The sequence below is a fragment of the Malania oleifera genome, chromosome 1 (genome assembly GCF_029873635.1).
Source record: "Malania oleifera isolate guangnan ecotype guangnan chromosome 1, ASM2987363v1, whole genome shotgun sequence".
NCBI lineage: Eukaryota > Viridiplantae > Streptophyta > Magnoliopsida > Santalales > Ximeniaceae > Malania > Malania oleifera.
In genome coordinates, this window is record NC_080417.1 from 154,763,161 (window position 1) to 154,780,312 (window position 17,152).

Here is a 17,152-nt window from a genome sequence, read left to right on the forward strand (position 1 = left end):
GAAAATATTAAAAACTAGTTCACACAGATATGGACAAATTCTCTTTTTCACATTTTCTCAAAGAAAAAAAGGGAAAATTTTCCCATATATATTATAAACATTTTTTTTGTTAAAATTTTGATCATATTAGAATACATTGTAATTTTTAATGAGATTTTATACCGTGAAAAATCAAAATCTTTAATCCGAGCATAACTTACATAAAAAGATAGAAAATTTTAATAAAAAAATTGTGTCAACCAAAAACAGTGAAAAAAATATACACATGTATAGCAAATCAAAATGCATTTGACATGAACAATTAGTCTGGTTCTGACTAATTGTATACAACATCAACAATTAGTTTTCTTAATCTTTAGTTATATTAAAACAGTTTTATGCTTTAATCTGCATTTGACATGAACAAAGACTGCAACAAAAAATAAATTACTTCATTTCCTTGAACAAAATTTCTGATCCATACAGAGCCTTAATAAAGTTAACCAAACAGGGCAAAAATAAAAATTATAGCATCCAAAAAAAGAGCTCCTGAACCGCTAAACCAAATCCTTCATTTTGAAAAAGGATTTCAGAACTTCTTAATGATCAAGTCCTAAACTTATTTTGGATAATCTGCTGCTCAATTTAGCAATATGCAGAAACAGTACCTCAACACTCATCTGGGCATCTAGGAGGGAGAAGCTTTTTTATCCAAGAAAACTTGTACAGAACAGTTGATTGGATGCATAAATACAGAAGAATGTGCTGGAAAACAAGTTATGTATTACAGATCAATTTCATGCACAGCGATCATACCCAATATTTCGACTCAAGTGGCCGTATAAAGCACATGAATCTTCAGGCTACAAAAAGCTATCCAAGCTCAATATGTTGTCAACATCACCTCAAAAGAAAGGGGAAATGGCCATTATCAAATCAGAATGGTTACATGGCAGCAGCCGAAGTTAAGAGGGAATGCATTTTCCCTTCAAAAAAGGGGGTCATAATTAACACAAATCTCCTCTAGCCCTTGGAACAATGCGTACTTGATCACTCATCCACCTCCAAAGATATACCCGAGAGGGGAAACAAGAAAAGATTGGAAGAACAATTACTACTATAATTACAACCCAAAAATGTAAGTCAGATCAGGAATTAGAAACTCAAATTTCACAGACGGCCTACTTTGCTGGTCTGGTCCAGGTTGTCTCTGAGGTGGCAGCATTTCCATAGTAAACTTGCTTTGAGGATTCATCCCAGTAAGCCTAAATAAGAGCAAGATAAAAGAGAAACAAGCAAAACCAAAGTCAAATGTTTGGACAAAAACAATAGAAAATCCACATAAATCATTGGTTAGGAAAAATGTTTGGTAAAAAACATCAAGGCTTTATATCTACCAGGACATACAAAGCATTAAGAAAAAAAGAAAACAGCCTCTGCAGAACCACCTCCGTGTTGAACATGTTGAGAACCATCAATTTTATGAAGTCATACTTTAACAATTCCATGCCCAACCTTTCATTTTCAAGATTCACAAATGCACTTTGACTTCTAAACTAGTATACAAAAGATAATAAATCCAGAATGTTGGCCTAATAAGGCTTACGAATCTTATTTTGATGATAACAAATCAAGTGAATTTAACATATTTTGATTAAAGTGATGATGTTTCAGGAATTCAGTATCAGAGTTCAAGATCAAGAGTGCATTTGATAGCCTACATTCCAAACAAGTGATCAAAACAAAGTTCAACACATCAAAGTTTGACAAATCTTATGAAAGCTTAAAGAATGTTGAAGCTCAAAGTCAAGATGGAAACATACATGAAGACTTCACACTTCGAATGTTTGTGTCTTGAGAAAGTCTTATATATGAACTTCAATTTAAAATCAATATGGATGCTTTAAAGCTCTTAGGAATGATTATTGACTTAGAGACCCATTTTTAAAATACTTGAAAAATATTTTTTAAGGTCAAAAGTTATTTCAAAGAAGTTAAAATTATTTTTAAAATGAAAAGCACCTTACGTCTGCATTGATAAACAATTTTCTCTATCAAAAACTCCTTAATCTTAAAAAGTATCCAACATGAACGTTGTGAGATTTTCTCTTAACTTTCTGTTAATACCAAGAACGTTCAAATCAGAGTTGCATAGTTGAAAGTTATACCCAAAATATTGAATGGTGGTTGAAGCTGAAAGCACCTCTTTTTGAAAGGCAAGTGACTTTCCAAATTTAAGATAAAGTAGCGTGGGAAACTTTCAAAATTGTTTGCTTGGACTCCAAAATTTGTATAAACTTGGGAAATACTCTAAGTAAACTTGGGCAACAAGAAATTACTTTTAGAACTCTATAAATACATGGAAAACCAACGGATTTTTACATACTACTTACAATCTAGCAATCAAAGTCTCTAATTCTCAAAGCTCTCTTGCTCACACGTCCTTGCTAAAGTTCTACTGTGATACAACCACTTGGTTCTTGTGCTCTCACTAAGTTTCATTCAATCTAAAGAAGAACCTGGTGATTAATTTCTTGAGCTTCAAATTCATTCTTTATTGATATTTAATTTAAATTATGTTAGTGCTCTAACTTGTACTAATTAACTCTATTATGAGAGTGTCTTTGTACACAAGAATTTGTTCTTGTTTCTTACTATTTTGACGGTTCAGGTTGTTGAATCCTTGGTTTACCAAGCGTGGGGTATCGCTTGGAAAGAAGGGCTCTATCCTATTTGAAGGAGTGTGTAAAAGGTTTGCTCCGCCCGATTAAGGAAGCGGTATAGTGAATCCTTGAGTGTACCTAAGGCGAAGACGTAGGCAGGTATAGCCGAACCTCGTAAAAATCTTCGTGTCACTCTCTTCCCTGTTCTCTTTAAATTACAGCACATATAAACTGCGTGGATGCTTATTTGAATTGCTGGATATTAATTTGCTTTTGGGAATTTTGGAAACCGTAAAAGAGTACGTTGATTAATCAATATTATTGCCAAAACCACAAGGGAGTACGTTGATTGATTAATACCAAAACTCATTAATATATTGATTGGTTACACACTTAAAATCAAGATACTTATTTGATATCGATATTTGAATTTTAGAAGTTTGGTTGAATTTTCTATTATTGTGATATCAAGCTAATGTCATTGATTGGATTGAATATCAATTGTACTTGCGAAGTTGTTGTGTTTGAAGAGTGTGATTGCAAATTAACTCAAATTGAAAAAGGGATTAACTCTTAACTAAAGGAACTTGTAAAACAAAGGAATTTCAAAGAAAATTTTAAAAACCCAATTCACCCTCCCCCCCTCCCCGCTCCTCTTGGGAGTACACCTAACTTTTCACAAAAAAGTATGTCAATCCATGTTGTGTACATCTTGGGGTTCAGGTCCATTCCCATCCTCTGGCTGGAGTATTCAAACTAGAGAAGAGCGGCATGACAAATGTCCTAAATTCATTATTTTTTTCCCGCATTTCCGTGTAACCATCAGCCCAGCAAGGCATGATGCTGTCATGAGAACTTCATGAGCTTTGGAAAATAATTTGTTTTCTCATTTAGGAAAACTTCCATGTCATATCATGTAGACGTCTGTACTATGGCATTTATTGTGTATAAAACTTGGCAACTAGACGTGAAATTAAAAATACCTGCCATCCAGGTGCAAGATCTCTTGAAAGATCCATTAAATTGGGCTGCTGATTTCCACCATCAGCAACCACCTCCAGAGAAGTTTGCACTGCTCCACGTGCAGCCCTTCGGCGCTTCACCCTTTCACGCCTGTAACAAAATGTAGAATAACAAACCAGGAAGGGTGGAAAATAATGAAAATGATAATAAACAAATAGAGCGATATGTGTGTGTATAACTCCAAAGATTTAAGATTTTTCCAAATGCTTCTCAGAAATACGAAACAAGGCAATGATTTTATTTGTTATTGTCTGTAATATGTAGGTTAAGATCACCAAATATATTTTCTTTCCTACCGTCTAAGACTGCCAATGTAAAAGTACTACAAAGAACAACCAGTGAAGGTTCAAGGCTCCCATACCAATCACCACCCAAAGGCTGAAAATTAGCATTATCTTTAGCCTCTCCGCTGGCAATTTGCTTTGCACGCCATTCCTGCCACAAAGCAAACATTAGATGCCAAAAGAATAACAATTGTGGTACATTATAGACAAAAATTCATCTATCAACCTCTATTTCCCTCTGGCGCTTTTTCTCTAAAATCTCAAATGCATTTTCAGGTTCATCTTCATCATCTTCTTGCAACTCCTCTTTGGCTGCCTTCCACTGCCCACATAAATATTAATGTTAAATGACCCCAAAAATTATAAACGATACCTGACTAGCAAAAGCCTCTCTAAAGGAAATAAAGTATAGGATGTAACATGCACCTTGTCCACTAGACTGGAGACCTTCTTATTAGACCTCAATGTGGGTGCCACGGCTATTGTCCGTTTTTTGCTACGCATAACTGAAGAATTGATGCCAATGTAAGAAAAAAAGTATATTTTCCAACATGCGGTTTTATAAATAATGACATACTTTACCTTTCGATTGAACCTTTGCAGTTGCTGATGTAACAGAAACAACTGTAGCAGAAGTGACAGCAGTGGTTGATGGCACAGGGACACTCTCCTTTACAGAGCTTGTTGCTAAAGCTTGAGCTGAGGTCGAAGTAACTGGAATATCTGAGGATGCAACTCCAGTATCAGAGCCAACAGCAGCAACATCAACCCTCATATTCAGTAATGAACTGGAGCCCACATCTGCATGGATATCATTGGATCCAATTTGCTCAGTAACAAGGCTGCTATAACTTGCCAGGGCAGATGCAACATGAAAACCAGAAGATTCTGCACCGACAACTACAGGTATAGGAGGCAATGTTCCATCTTTAATGTCATAATACGCTGTTGTGTCAGTAGGGTTTACTAGGACAGGAGTGGTATCTGCATAGGTGTTGGGTACTACTTCATAGTAAATTGGCTGGGGGGGCACAGCAACATGAGGTCCATCAATGTGTCCATATAAATTAGCACTTGGAATTTCAGCAACTGTGTGTCCATAAAATCCAAAATTAGAATCAGGGTAGGTTAGACTGTATTGTCCTGTGTAAGGTACAGGTTGTACAGCCTCTGGATAAGATGAGGGTGGGGGAGGGGAGGGTTCTGGTGGTTCATCAGGAGGGGGTGGAGGAACCAATTCATTATCAGGAGGTGGTGGGGGAATCCACTCCTCATCCGGTGGAGGGGGAACAATAGACCCATCCTCTGTTGCCAAGAATGGGTATCCTGCAGATGGATTTGGCTGGATAGACTGCTCTGGTATGACAAAATGTGTACCATTCAATGCATCACCAATAGCAATGTTGCTTGTGGGAGTAGCATCTTCAACTTCCATGTCCACATCCATGTCCATGTCCTCCCCATAAATTTGGCCCGACTTGGGAGCAAGTTCACCAGGAAGTGCAGCACCATCATTAATTTTTTCGCAGCTCTCTTCAGCAGTACCTTTCCAAGTGGCAATAGGATATCCAGATGAAGTAACATATTCAGCATTCACAACAAAATCAGTGGGAACTTCATCATGTGAATTATTTTCAACTACAGATTTTTGGCCAATATTAGGACAAACGGAATCTTCTAAAGGGAAAACTACACCCTTTTCAATTCCATCCGCCTCATTTTCATCCCCCGTACTTTCCAGCAGTTTATCCTCTCTAATGACCGAGATATCTCTTGCCTCAGCATCATTCATTTTTCTAACACCAATTTCATCAGTAATAACACATTCCAATTGTTTAAGCCGCCTTTCAGAGTGCTCCCAAAATGGACATAACGAGGACCCATAAGATACAAGTGCCCTAATATCAGAAAGTCTTATCTCAATTTCCAATATGTACTTTGACGTCCAGTCATGTCCTTGGAGGTGGCCCTCAAACCTAAAAACACATTTGTGAATGTCAAAACCAAAGAAACATAAAAAAACAGGAGAACTAGGACAATATTGTAGATTTAAGATGAAATAGTAAACTGTAACTGCCTATATGATTGAGAATTTATGAGTGCAAGTTTATCAAATATAAATTACCTTTTGTTTTTCTTCAAAATATGCTAAGTTAAGAGTGCATTAAATGGACCCAAATAGTTGAATAGATTAATATATATATATATATATATATATATATATATATATATATAGGACCCGCCAAACAAATAATGAATTGAGTTCCAAATTTGCATCCCTAAGTATGGTTAAAGTCTAATCTCATCAATAATTTTAATTATAGAATTGATGTACATCTATTAGGATTTGAGTTCATATATACTTTTAATTTGTACTTTTTTTTTTTAATAAAAGGATAGACTTATCAATCACTTTGCTTCTCTAACATATAAGGATAATCTTATCAAAATAAATATATAAGCTAAGAGAGTCATTCTCCATTTTCTATGAGTTGGTTTTGGCCTAATTTGATTCATTTATATTATGGAGTGTACGAAATTATGGAAATAATGAATTTAGATTAAGACTCGGGAGATCAAAACCGATATCACATTCCATTAAATGAGGCAATTTGTTAGAACTAAGATAATTAGTTATCTAAGAGATTTGAGAATATTTTCCCTAGAAAAAGATCCGGTTAAGGTTAGTTTTAAAATGACATCGTTTTTACAATCTTATATATAAAGACTACACATTTGCCAATAGTGTTTTCCTTTTATGTACTTCAAAAAATATTCGTGACACTTTATGATATTTTTAATAATAAATAAGGAATTTATATTGTTTTTCTTTTTGTGGTTTTACTCACTTAGTAAATCATTTAATATCGTAAAATATCAAAGTGAAGTGCCAATAGTGGCATTTTTTACGTTTAACTGTTAAAAAGTTTTAAGGTTAACTTTATTTAAAAAAAACTAATTTATAAAAATTAAATTAGTTTAATTACATAGTTAAAATTTAGATTGCGTCCACATTATTGAACTTTGCATATGCTTTAACAATTTAGGAACTTCAAATTTATTAAAAACCTTAGTCGAAAAACTGTAAAATCAATTTCGTGCTTATCTAAATATAATTCTTTTAAAATTCTATTAAACAAATTGCATTAAAGGCTCCAAAAAACTGCGTCCTTACCCCTTATCCTTACTTTCCACCATTCTCTCTCTCTCTCTCTCTCTCTATATATATATATATATATTCTAATATTTGTTAGATTATACATATAAATTAATTAATTATGTAGCAATTTATGTATGATACAATATAAAATAATATGTTGCTTTAAATTATGTATGTTAATGATTCGAATTATTGCACGATCGAAAAATCATTATGAACCAAATTTGTAGATTTTGGCATTTCAATACTATATTTTATATAATCAATGTTTATGATGATACATATATAGCTAAAATCAAGTTTATATGGAATTTTATTTTTTTAAAACATACATTTTATTAATTTTATATATATATATATATATATAAATTATACCTCTCAAAAAAGTAATTCTTCTAATTAATTGGTTTTTCTATATAATTAGTACAACATGGTGGAAAGTAATTGAAGGTATCGGATCTTGATTTTATTATTATTATTATTATTATTATTATTAGGTTCACTTAATTGGGATATAAGCAAAACAGCATTAAGCATTAGTGATTAGGGCCAAAAGCACAAGGCAGATTGTAGACATATATTGCACAAAAATAAATAAATAAAGATTTTAGACATATATTGCACAAAAATAAATAAATAAAATAAAGACTTGATGTTTCAATCTATTTATCACCAATAAAGCAGAGGAACTCATGTATATGAAGGGGTAAAAAAAATAAGGACCAGGTAGTTCATACCCTTTCAGTGACTTCAATCTCTCTAACAAACATTCCCCATGTTTAATCAGATCTGAAGATATATCAGCCCTTGTTCCATATTCCTCGTTAGCTACTTTTCCATGCATGTATTGGTTAGATCCACTTCCATTTGCCAAAGTAACATCACCGGATTTCTGTGCAGACAGGTAATGCTCAGAGGATGAAATTTCATGACACAAATCACCAGAGGCATTTTTTATTTCACTCTGGTCAAATTCAGGATCTTGACTTTTAGCTTCCAAACTTTGACCGTCACATACTCCATTCCTCTCATCAATTTCATGGCCATATTCATACATTTCTTTTGTTACAGAAATCAAAGAGGAACCCGCAGAACCATCAACTGTATGTGCATCTGATGAATTCCCTACCTCAACCAAAGTTGAACTGGGTTCATGTGTTCCCAAGGAGTGGGAAGCACTATCCGTACCTTGAATAACAGGAAAGGTTTTCTGTTCGTGGCTCAATCCGGGCCCCTGAGACAAAATATCCGGTACTTCCCAAGAAGTCTCCCCGGTCTCAATATTCCAATAATAGTATTGATTACTCTCTTCATGCATGACCAACTTCCAACCCGAGAACACATCTCCAATGACCTGCGTATCAGTAGTTTCAGGAACAGAGACTTGTTCAGTTGAGTCCATTTTATTATATGACCCATCTGCAGCAGTCGCATCAATTTCTCCAGTAGTATTGCTCTCAAGGTTCAGGGAAGCATCCAGTGAAGCAGAATCTCTATCCAAGTCCTGTTGTTTGACCTTCTGACCATCAAGGTCCTCATCTATAGTAACATCCTTATCTTTGCCTTCTTCTTCAGCAGGTCCCTTTACCTGGTCAACCATTAAGCAGAATGGTTTGAATTAATATAGCCTAGCCTTACTAGATAACTGCTTTTCATAACCACACTCGCATCAGCAACAAATTGTCAGGTCACAATGAAACACAAACTACAACTTTTTCCAGAGAACGAAGCAAAGGCGCATGTGACAAGATAGAAAACACTTGGAGCAATAAAAAATGCTTTAATTTACACCTAACACTTGAATATTTTAATTTATAACATAACTAAATTTACCCTGCAATGCTTGAATATTGACTATGATTATTGCGAGCCAGTACAGACATATAAATTCTCCTTGCACTGCTACCACAATCCAATTAAATCTACTGCATAAAAAAGGGACTTGAAGCTCTGAGAACACACACATGCACAGGCATGTGCACGCATAAAAACTCATTCTACACTACATACAAAAGTACAAGTGTCTTAAAGGTGTAACTTTTGTGTGTGACTAATTAACATTAGTTCCTTACCTCTTAAATTACACATACAAAAATACCCTTATATAAGCTAACTATTAGCACTGTATTGACAAAAATACCCTTCCTTCTTGAAACTTTTTATGCTAAAATATCATAAATTACTACAATTTATAAAGTATCCTTATTTTTTGAATTTGCATAATATAGAAACTCTAATATGGGTGATTGGTATGCCATAGCTAATTATGCTTTTATTATTACCATAAATACATGTAAATATATAAAATAATTTGTATAGTGTATGAAAGGAAATATTCCTAAAACTAGAAGTTATCAAACTAGAAAACTCCAGTTTCACCCATGGAGTTTTACACATTCGAAAGGTCTGTCCAAAGATTTTACTACTAAATTCAAGAATACAAAACCATCAATTTGAACTAATAATTGTAAATCTCAATTTCACTCGTACCATTTCAATCAAACACCTTCCTGAACAATTCAATAACACCATCCAAAGATATGCCAATGCAAAGGGATTAATATTGTTCCTATAAGGGATTCAAATTCTCTACAAAACACTAGAAAATTATTAGCCATATCAAATGTAATAATTAAACTTCATTTCATCTACACCAAGTTCCAACCTATAAAAAATATAAGTAATTTAACCCTACAAAAACTAATATTTTATACCTTTTTTTTTTTAATTTTAGTTTTACTTTCGCACAACATGCATTTTACTTAACCTTGAAGATTCTCATTTACTATTTAATCTTCCCCATGTATATGCAAATGTGCAATGCACATGCATTTTACATTAAATGGTTACGAGATTCTTCGAAAGTACAAACATATTTGAGCATTGTTCATTTAAAGCAGTATGTTAGACAATAACACCATACTCGTGACTTAAATTCAAATTATCCTACATATGCATATTACATATCAACATTCTATATTGACATGTCAATCAAAATATTGGATTCACACATCACCAATAATTCACCATATCTACACGTGATTGTCACACAATAACATAACCATCACTTTCACTTTTTATGATGAAATGATTAACACGTGATTTTTTTCGTTCTTTTTGTATGATTTTTTTTTTTTTCATTTTAGATTTTAAAATTTCAAAGAAATAGGATCTATAAGCAATTTATATTATAAAAATTAAACAAAATCACAGTAAGTTCAATCACAACAAAGTATTATCAATTTACTTAGTATTATACAGACTATAATAGACAGTTATGTTACAACTTCATATAAGATAAATGAATCCAATCAATCCTCCTAGAATCAGGCATACACATGTTAAACTTTAAACTAAAATTTAATTGAAAAATAGAATCCAATGTAACTATAGATTATATGTACCATATTCCAGTTAATGGAAAGAAAATATTATGTAATTATATTTTATATAAAATTTCTACAAATAAGCTAGCCTCTTGATACTTAAATTTAAAATTTTAATTACGATTAACAAGCATGTATCATAAAAATATAATTACATATATAAGCATATTCATAAATAAAAACTACACAGGAAATTAACTAAATATGACTTTTCTTTCCCACTATTTCAATTCATTTATAAATTTAAATTAATCTATAAATAAATTCACTACAACTACTCAATATTATTCATTTTCAATCATAATCACATGCAAAGTACAAGACTATATGACTAATTAATTAGCAATAAATAATACTTACATAAGCACACAAAGATATATATGTGCATTCCCAAGAAAGAGAACACCATGGAAACTATGTTGCATGGATGTGGACACACGCTCACGGAACAGCAATAGAAGTAACATGAAAATTATATTTCATGGACATGGATTTTTCAGATGATAGACCCCAACATCAACCGTTCTTTAAAAGAATGCCCAAAAAAAAGAGGACCATATTTTTTTCTAATTTCCATGTGGCACAATATCTTAAAAATAATGTCAAGTAGTCAACAAAACCCTCACTGCTCATTTTTCTTTACAGTCCACTTTTTTATTTTTACTTAACAAATTAAAAAAATCAATTTTTATATGCAAAAATAAAATTATGAAAAAGGAAATTCCCATTTCGTACAATGCATCTTCAATGTGCAATCTATTCATGGCAAGAAAAAAAAATCACAAGTTATGTGGCATTCCCTCATTTCTTGGAATTAATTAACTCTTTTCACTCAATAAATTCTAACAAATCATGTGATGCCTGAGGCTTTTCTTGAAATGAATAGAGTTTTCCAAACAATTATTTCAAAAATCTGGATATACAAAGCACATCGCATATATACAGGATGTTAGAAATCAGAACTATATTCTGTTTGATTCCAAAACTGCTCCTCTTTCGAGTAGTGTGTGCTACTTAATACAAAAACCTGTGGCTTATGGATATATTAGGTAAAGATTGGATTCTTTCCTTGTTTGAGCCAAGAATAAACAGCAATTGTTTTCAAAAGTCAAAACTAAAGAACACTATTCAATACTATTATCAATTCAGAAAAATTTTACTAAAAATCTCAATTTCTTAAATATGAAAATTTTCTATACATAAAGATATAAAAATAGCATTTATGTAAGCTTATTTTAGCAAGATAAAACATACTAATTATTGTAAATATTGTTACACACATGCACGCCCAACCACGCATGCAGGGCCTTTGCAGAGAAAGAAAGAGAGTAATACAACAGTAATCAAGTTAAGACCACCACAGCCAAGCCCAAGGTCAGGATCATAAACAAGCTTGCTCAACAGCACACGCTTGGATCCATTGCCTTTGAGAATGAATCATGCTCAGTTCACGGAAAACCAAAATGAGACCTTCCAAAATTAATACCTTGCCACATTGTCAACCTTATTAAACAAAATATTTTATGTCAATAAGCACCTGATCATTATCATGGTCCATGAAATTCTCCACAGTGGCATTGTCAAGCCTCTTATTTGATTTTTCATCCAATTCATCATCACTATATTGGCCAAGTAACAGCAGAGGGTTCTCTGATTGTTGACCTGAAAACAAAGAAGTGGCAAATCAAATACTTTCCAAACCATCAACCACAGTTACTTAGGTACAACTAAAAATATATGGCAGATGTGTTAAAAAATTAAGGCAAAATCAGAAATAACTGCTGCCAGATACAAAAGTAACACAAAAATAAACTAAATAGATGCATGGGATCTCTTCATGACAGCCACCTGCAACAGATTGGGAAAATGTCAGTGAGGCACAAAGAGGGAAAAAAGAAAGGGACATACGAACCGAGAATGAAAAATTTTCCTGTTGATATCTCCAAAATGCTCGGATGCTTCAGAAAAAGGGCCTAACAGGTTGGGAGTCATTCAATATTTTCCCTGGCAGGGCCCGACCTTATCTGACCATTGAATGTTCCCAATATCACAGGCACCCTACAGTCTGTAAACAAATTCTTGGGGACAAACAAGATATCTTGTACATATATTTCCATATTCCAGCAAAATAATGCTTTGTACTCATGTCCTCCCTACATAGTCCTTTGAAGAAAACTGACGGAACCCACCTGGAGAAGATGGTGACTTGGGTAACCCAGCACGATGCTTTGGATCTATATCCCCTCTAACTTCCTCTTGTGCAGAGGAGCCACCCAAATCTCCTATAAATTAAAAAATTCACATCAGTTTAGAAAGGTAAAAAGCCCTACCATCACTTAGTTTCTTAATTTGTCCAATAACTAATTTGCGACTAAGCAAGACACTCAGCCAAAAAACACCAAGGCCCTTCTGTGTTGGGGATTCCATGTTAAATTTTTTCACATATAAAAAAATTATTTCTATTATGTTTTATTAAGTAAAAAATAAATAAATGAACTCAACTAAATCTTGCTTGATGACTGCTTTTGGATATTTTTTTTTTATAAGAACATCCCCATTTAATATTTCTTGGCCCACTATTGGCCAAACCATCTGAGGACTACGGCCAGTGTGAGTAGCATCGTTTAGCCATGCTTCATAATTGGCAAAACGAGCACGTGGAAATACATGCCACTCAGCCAAAGAAATATGATGGAGAGTTGACCGAAATGGGCACTAAATATTTTTGAAAAAAGTTGAGCCAAAAGATCCCAATTTAAAATAAATTCATCAGGAAGTGGTGTCTCTGTAGGATCTACTCCAGCGTTTATCTTCTAATTTTCCATATGTGACAAAGCAACTCAAACCAGTCTAGCACATGCCAGACAAGTTAATATTTTCAATCTCTTTCATTAGAAAAAAAAAAAAAGGCAAATAACCAAACTTTAGAACTTCATGTTCCTTCTATTTTATTCTTGAGTCTTTCCAAAAATTAATGGGAACTATTTCAATTTACAATGGACTAGTAAAAATGATGGCAGAAAATATCTGATCATTTTGCAAATTAAGAAGGGGAAACGTTTCAAAAGATATAATTTCACAGAATTATCAAATCTTAAATGCCTAGCACCCCAACCACATGTGAGCGTGAAAACCGAATCCTAGATTACCTATAAATTGAAAGGAAACCAAAAGTTCCAATTTTAGTTATCATGAAAATAAAAAATAATAATAAAGAATAAAGAAGAAGTCTCTACTGTTTTTGCTTGCAAAAAGTGGGCAACCCAACTCAACTAAACCAAGAAGTTCTATAAGGCTCAGTTGAGTGAAGATTTTGCATTCTCAGGCCTCAAATCCACTCAGATTTTTGGCATTAAAGTTCAAAAAATTCTCTTCTTTTCATGGCTTTCTCAGCAACTCAACAGAAACAAACCCAAAAGCAAAACTCACGAAAATAAAACCCTAACAAACCATGAACCAGAAGAAAATCAGAATTCTCTGTTTTTTTTTTATTGCAAGTAATGGACAACCCTACTAAGACAAACAGTTTTAAAAGCCTGCGACGAGTGAAGATTTTCCATGGAGTCGAAATTTCTCATCTTTTCGTCCATCCTCACAGTAAATAAAAAACATCAAAAAACAAAACCCAGAAGCAATTCTGATGGAAACAAAACCTCAACAAATCACGAGCAAAAATAAAAAATTAAAATTGCACTAGGAACGCAAGAAAAATAAAAAAGAAAAGCTCAAAAAGCCAGAAAATTCCCCGTGCGTGTGTGCCTGGGTGTAGAGAGAGAAAGAGAGTACCAGAGGGTTCCGCGAAGAGATCGAGCTTGAGTCTACGGCCAGCGTTGGTCAAAGCAGCGAGACGGCGCTCCTTTCTCTTCCCCATCGATGATTGATGGATTGATCGTCCAGGGATCTTCGGAGAGTGAGGACGAAGGGATTGCGATCCGAACAGGTTTGAGATTGAGATTTGGGAGTGAGAGAATTCGGAAGGATTGGGGTTTGAATTTTCTTCTTCTCCTCCGACTTCAAATACGCAGACGAACATCGAAACGGCGCCGCAGCGGGTTCGTGAACTACTCGTATAAATCCCCGCCACGTCAATAACCCACCTGTTGAAGTTTTTTCTAAGTTTATCTTCTTTTTTTTTAAGTATATTAAATAATACCTTTTCTGGTAAAATAATTTCCGTTACGTAATCTTACTAGCACAACGAGATTTAAAGGGTCAAGATAGTTGGGATGACGACACGTGACAAGCAAATCTCATTTGACCATTTTCATGAAAATAAAAGGGCGCCCCTTACCCTCCCAACCACGTCGTCTCCCACCTCTCCGGCTACTTCTCCTTCCTTGTCTTCGATCACTCCACTTCCACCCTAGCAGATTCTTTTATGAAAATGACAAGCACAGTGGTTGGAGATTCTCTGCAACTGCAGAGTTTCTGCATAATCCTCCATTGTCATCTCTCTCAGTTCGTCTTGCAAGGAAACATGAATCTTCCATCTTTCTCTTCAAACTGTCTTCTAGAATTTCCCACTCCAATTTTCGCTTCGCAAAGTAGCACTTTGCGACCAAATCGCCATAGTTCCCTGATTTCCCCTCCCCATAGAGAGAATATTGAAGGTTGTCCAAGAAAACAAATAAATAAAGGCGTTTGCTAAGTTTATAATCATTGAATTCCTCTAAAACATAATGATCAGGGAAGAAATAAAAATAAATAGGGAAAGAAATAATCAAAAATTAATAAAAAGAACTGAGGAAAAATCATAGCATAAAATCCTAGTTGATCAAACTGCTTTTAAGCCATTTAATATATAAAGCTAGCTAAACAAAATGGCATAGAAAAGAAGCATTCATGGTTCATGCATGCATATATGTTGATTGCGAGAGCCCTAACAATGGATGAAATCTATATTTTCTTGAATTCCATACATGCAGAAAACAAGAAACGTAGATGCACGAAAAGGGAAATGGGATAGAGAAAGAAAAGAAAGAAGAAGGCCAATGCTGGTTTGAACACAAATTAAATTGAAGTAGCAAAATAGAGAGAGAATGCATAGGAATTAACCTGAGGATTAATAAAGGATGTGAGCTTAATCTTCTTGGAAACAACCTCTGATGATTGAAACTCTATTAAAATTGTTAATTTTGTTGTTAATCTGTTAGTTAGTTTAGTTGTTAATTTGTTAGTTATTATTTCAGTTGTATTTTTTATTTCATATACTAGTATAAATATCACTGTAAAGATTACTTTAATCAATTCCAGAATATACAATTTTTTTTATTTTAACATGGTATCAGAGCATTCTTCTCCCTGCTCACGCTCTCCTCTGATTCTCACTCATTGAGATCTCCCCTTTGATGGACTCGCTCTCGCCGGTGATCAGTAGCGGTTTCATTCTTCTAGCAAGGTGCGATCATTTCTCGCGCAGACTCTCTGCTCGAACTGTCCCCTATCTGAGATCGCTCCTCCTCCTCCTCCTCCTCCTCCTCCTCAGCTATCTCTACTCTATAAATCCCTCCTTAGGCCATCGCCTTTGCGAAGCCTTCCTTCGATTGATCTCAACGCAATTCAGATGGCGCAGAAGAAGATCAAAGAGTATGATTCCAAGCAGCTTCTCAAGGAGCACCTCAAGAGACCTGCCGCGATTGATCTTCGAATCTTCTCTGCTCAAATCTTTTTCTTTTCCGGTGACACTCTTCAACTCATCCTCATCTTCATTTCCCTCGGTCATCGCCATTCGGAGTTTCGACGGAGCTCTCATGGCCGCCACCACTGGTTCGCCCCTCGCGTTCAAATCTATCGCAATCGCTGAGAACTGCGGACTTTATGGTGACCTGCTCGTCGCTCTATTCTGGTGTTACTGTTGAGTAAGATCAAAATCGTACCCCCTGCGAGCTCGTCTCGACTCGCGATGCAGATCGAGATCTTCCTTTGCATCGTCTGATCCTCTAGTGGCCTTGCCTCTCAGAGCATTGCTCATCAGGCTCTATTGATTGTTCCAATCTCTTTCAAAGATTTATCCTTCTGTTTCTTCTTTTTGGAATTTTTGCTCTCCCTAGGGCCATTCTCATTTTTCTCTGCCCCTCCATTAGGATTCTCTGCATTTTTATCTTATGCAGCACCACGAGATTGATCTTGTCCGCTGGCTTCCTTTTTACCATATCCTGATTCAGCAAGAACAACAGCAAGTTCCAGTTTCACGATTCGCTTGCATATCCCGGCCGTTTTTCTGGTGAAATGAAAAAAAAAAATCTACGTTTCATTGATCACAAATCGTTGTTACGGAGTTCGTTCTCTGCGGACTCTTCAACTCTTTCTAGTTTGAAGTTCAGAATCACCTGTTTTCATTGCCTCCTGAAAGATCCTCTCGCGAGAATTTTCCCTCTCTCTCTCAGTTTCAAGAAGTGCTTTCTTTAACTTGTTAAGTAAGCCAACTCACAGAGCCTTCAAGTATCTTCGCCTTCGCCACTCATCTTGGGTCCTCTCGCGACCTTGGGTTTTCCGGCCACTTCTCTGGCTCCGGTGTCCTTATTCCGGCACCCGTGTTAGAGTATGGCTCGGTATATCTTTGTTTTCTTTGATTTGTTTTTTAGTTGCAGTGATTGTCGGTCAGGATCTTCGCACTTCAGAGTGACATCGCAGCTCTCCACTCTCATCTCTGGTTTG

The 17,152-nt window shown here is 34.8% G+C and overlaps 1 protein-coding gene across 2 annotated transcripts; it reads right to left on the reverse strand.

The window, feature by feature from the left end:
- Window positions 1-742: 742 nt before the first annotated feature.
- LOC131167901 (uncharacterized) lies at window positions 743-14,536 on the reverse strand. Of its 2 annotated transcripts, XM_058126968.1 has the most exons (10): window positions 14,282-14,536; window positions 12,685-12,777; window positions 12,033-12,157; window positions 7,847-8,697; window positions 4,532-5,925; window positions 4,376-4,455; window positions 4,176-4,271; window positions 4,027-4,100; window positions 3,626-3,755; window positions 743-1,244 (listed from the first exon to the last, which is right to left on the reverse strand). In XM_058126968.1, exons 1-10 carry the CDS (start codon window positions 14,526-14,528, stop codon window positions 1,161-1,163), a joined length of 3,174 nt encoding a protein of 1,057 aa, XP_057982951.1. In that variant the 5' UTR covers window positions 14,529-14,536; the 3' UTR covers window positions 743-1,160. The 2 variants fall into 2 exon arrangements, with proteins under 2 accessions (XP_057982951.1, XP_057982959.1); XM_058126976.1 differs by lacking the exon at window positions 14,282-14,536 and having other exon boundaries at window positions 12,408-12,772.
- Between the last annotated feature and the right edge of the window lie 2,616 nt (window positions 14,537-17,152).

What these genes read in the sequence shown, in the direction of transcription:
- LOC131167901 (XM_058126968.1), bottom strand. Translation starts at nt 14,528, where the DNA reads ATGTTCGTCTGCGTATTTGAAGTCGGAGGAGAAGAAGAAAATTCAAAC. An exon ending in CAAGTCACCATCTTCTCCAG is followed by an intron (nt 12,158 to 12,684) that starts GTGGGTTCCGTC and finishes CTTTGTTTTCAG; the next exon opens with GTCAACAATCAGAGAACCCT. An exon ending in TGCAAAGGTTCAATCGAAAG is followed by an intron (nt 4,456 to 4,531) that starts GTAAAGTATGTC and finishes TCAATTCTTCAG; the next exon opens with TTATGCGTAGCAAAAAACGG.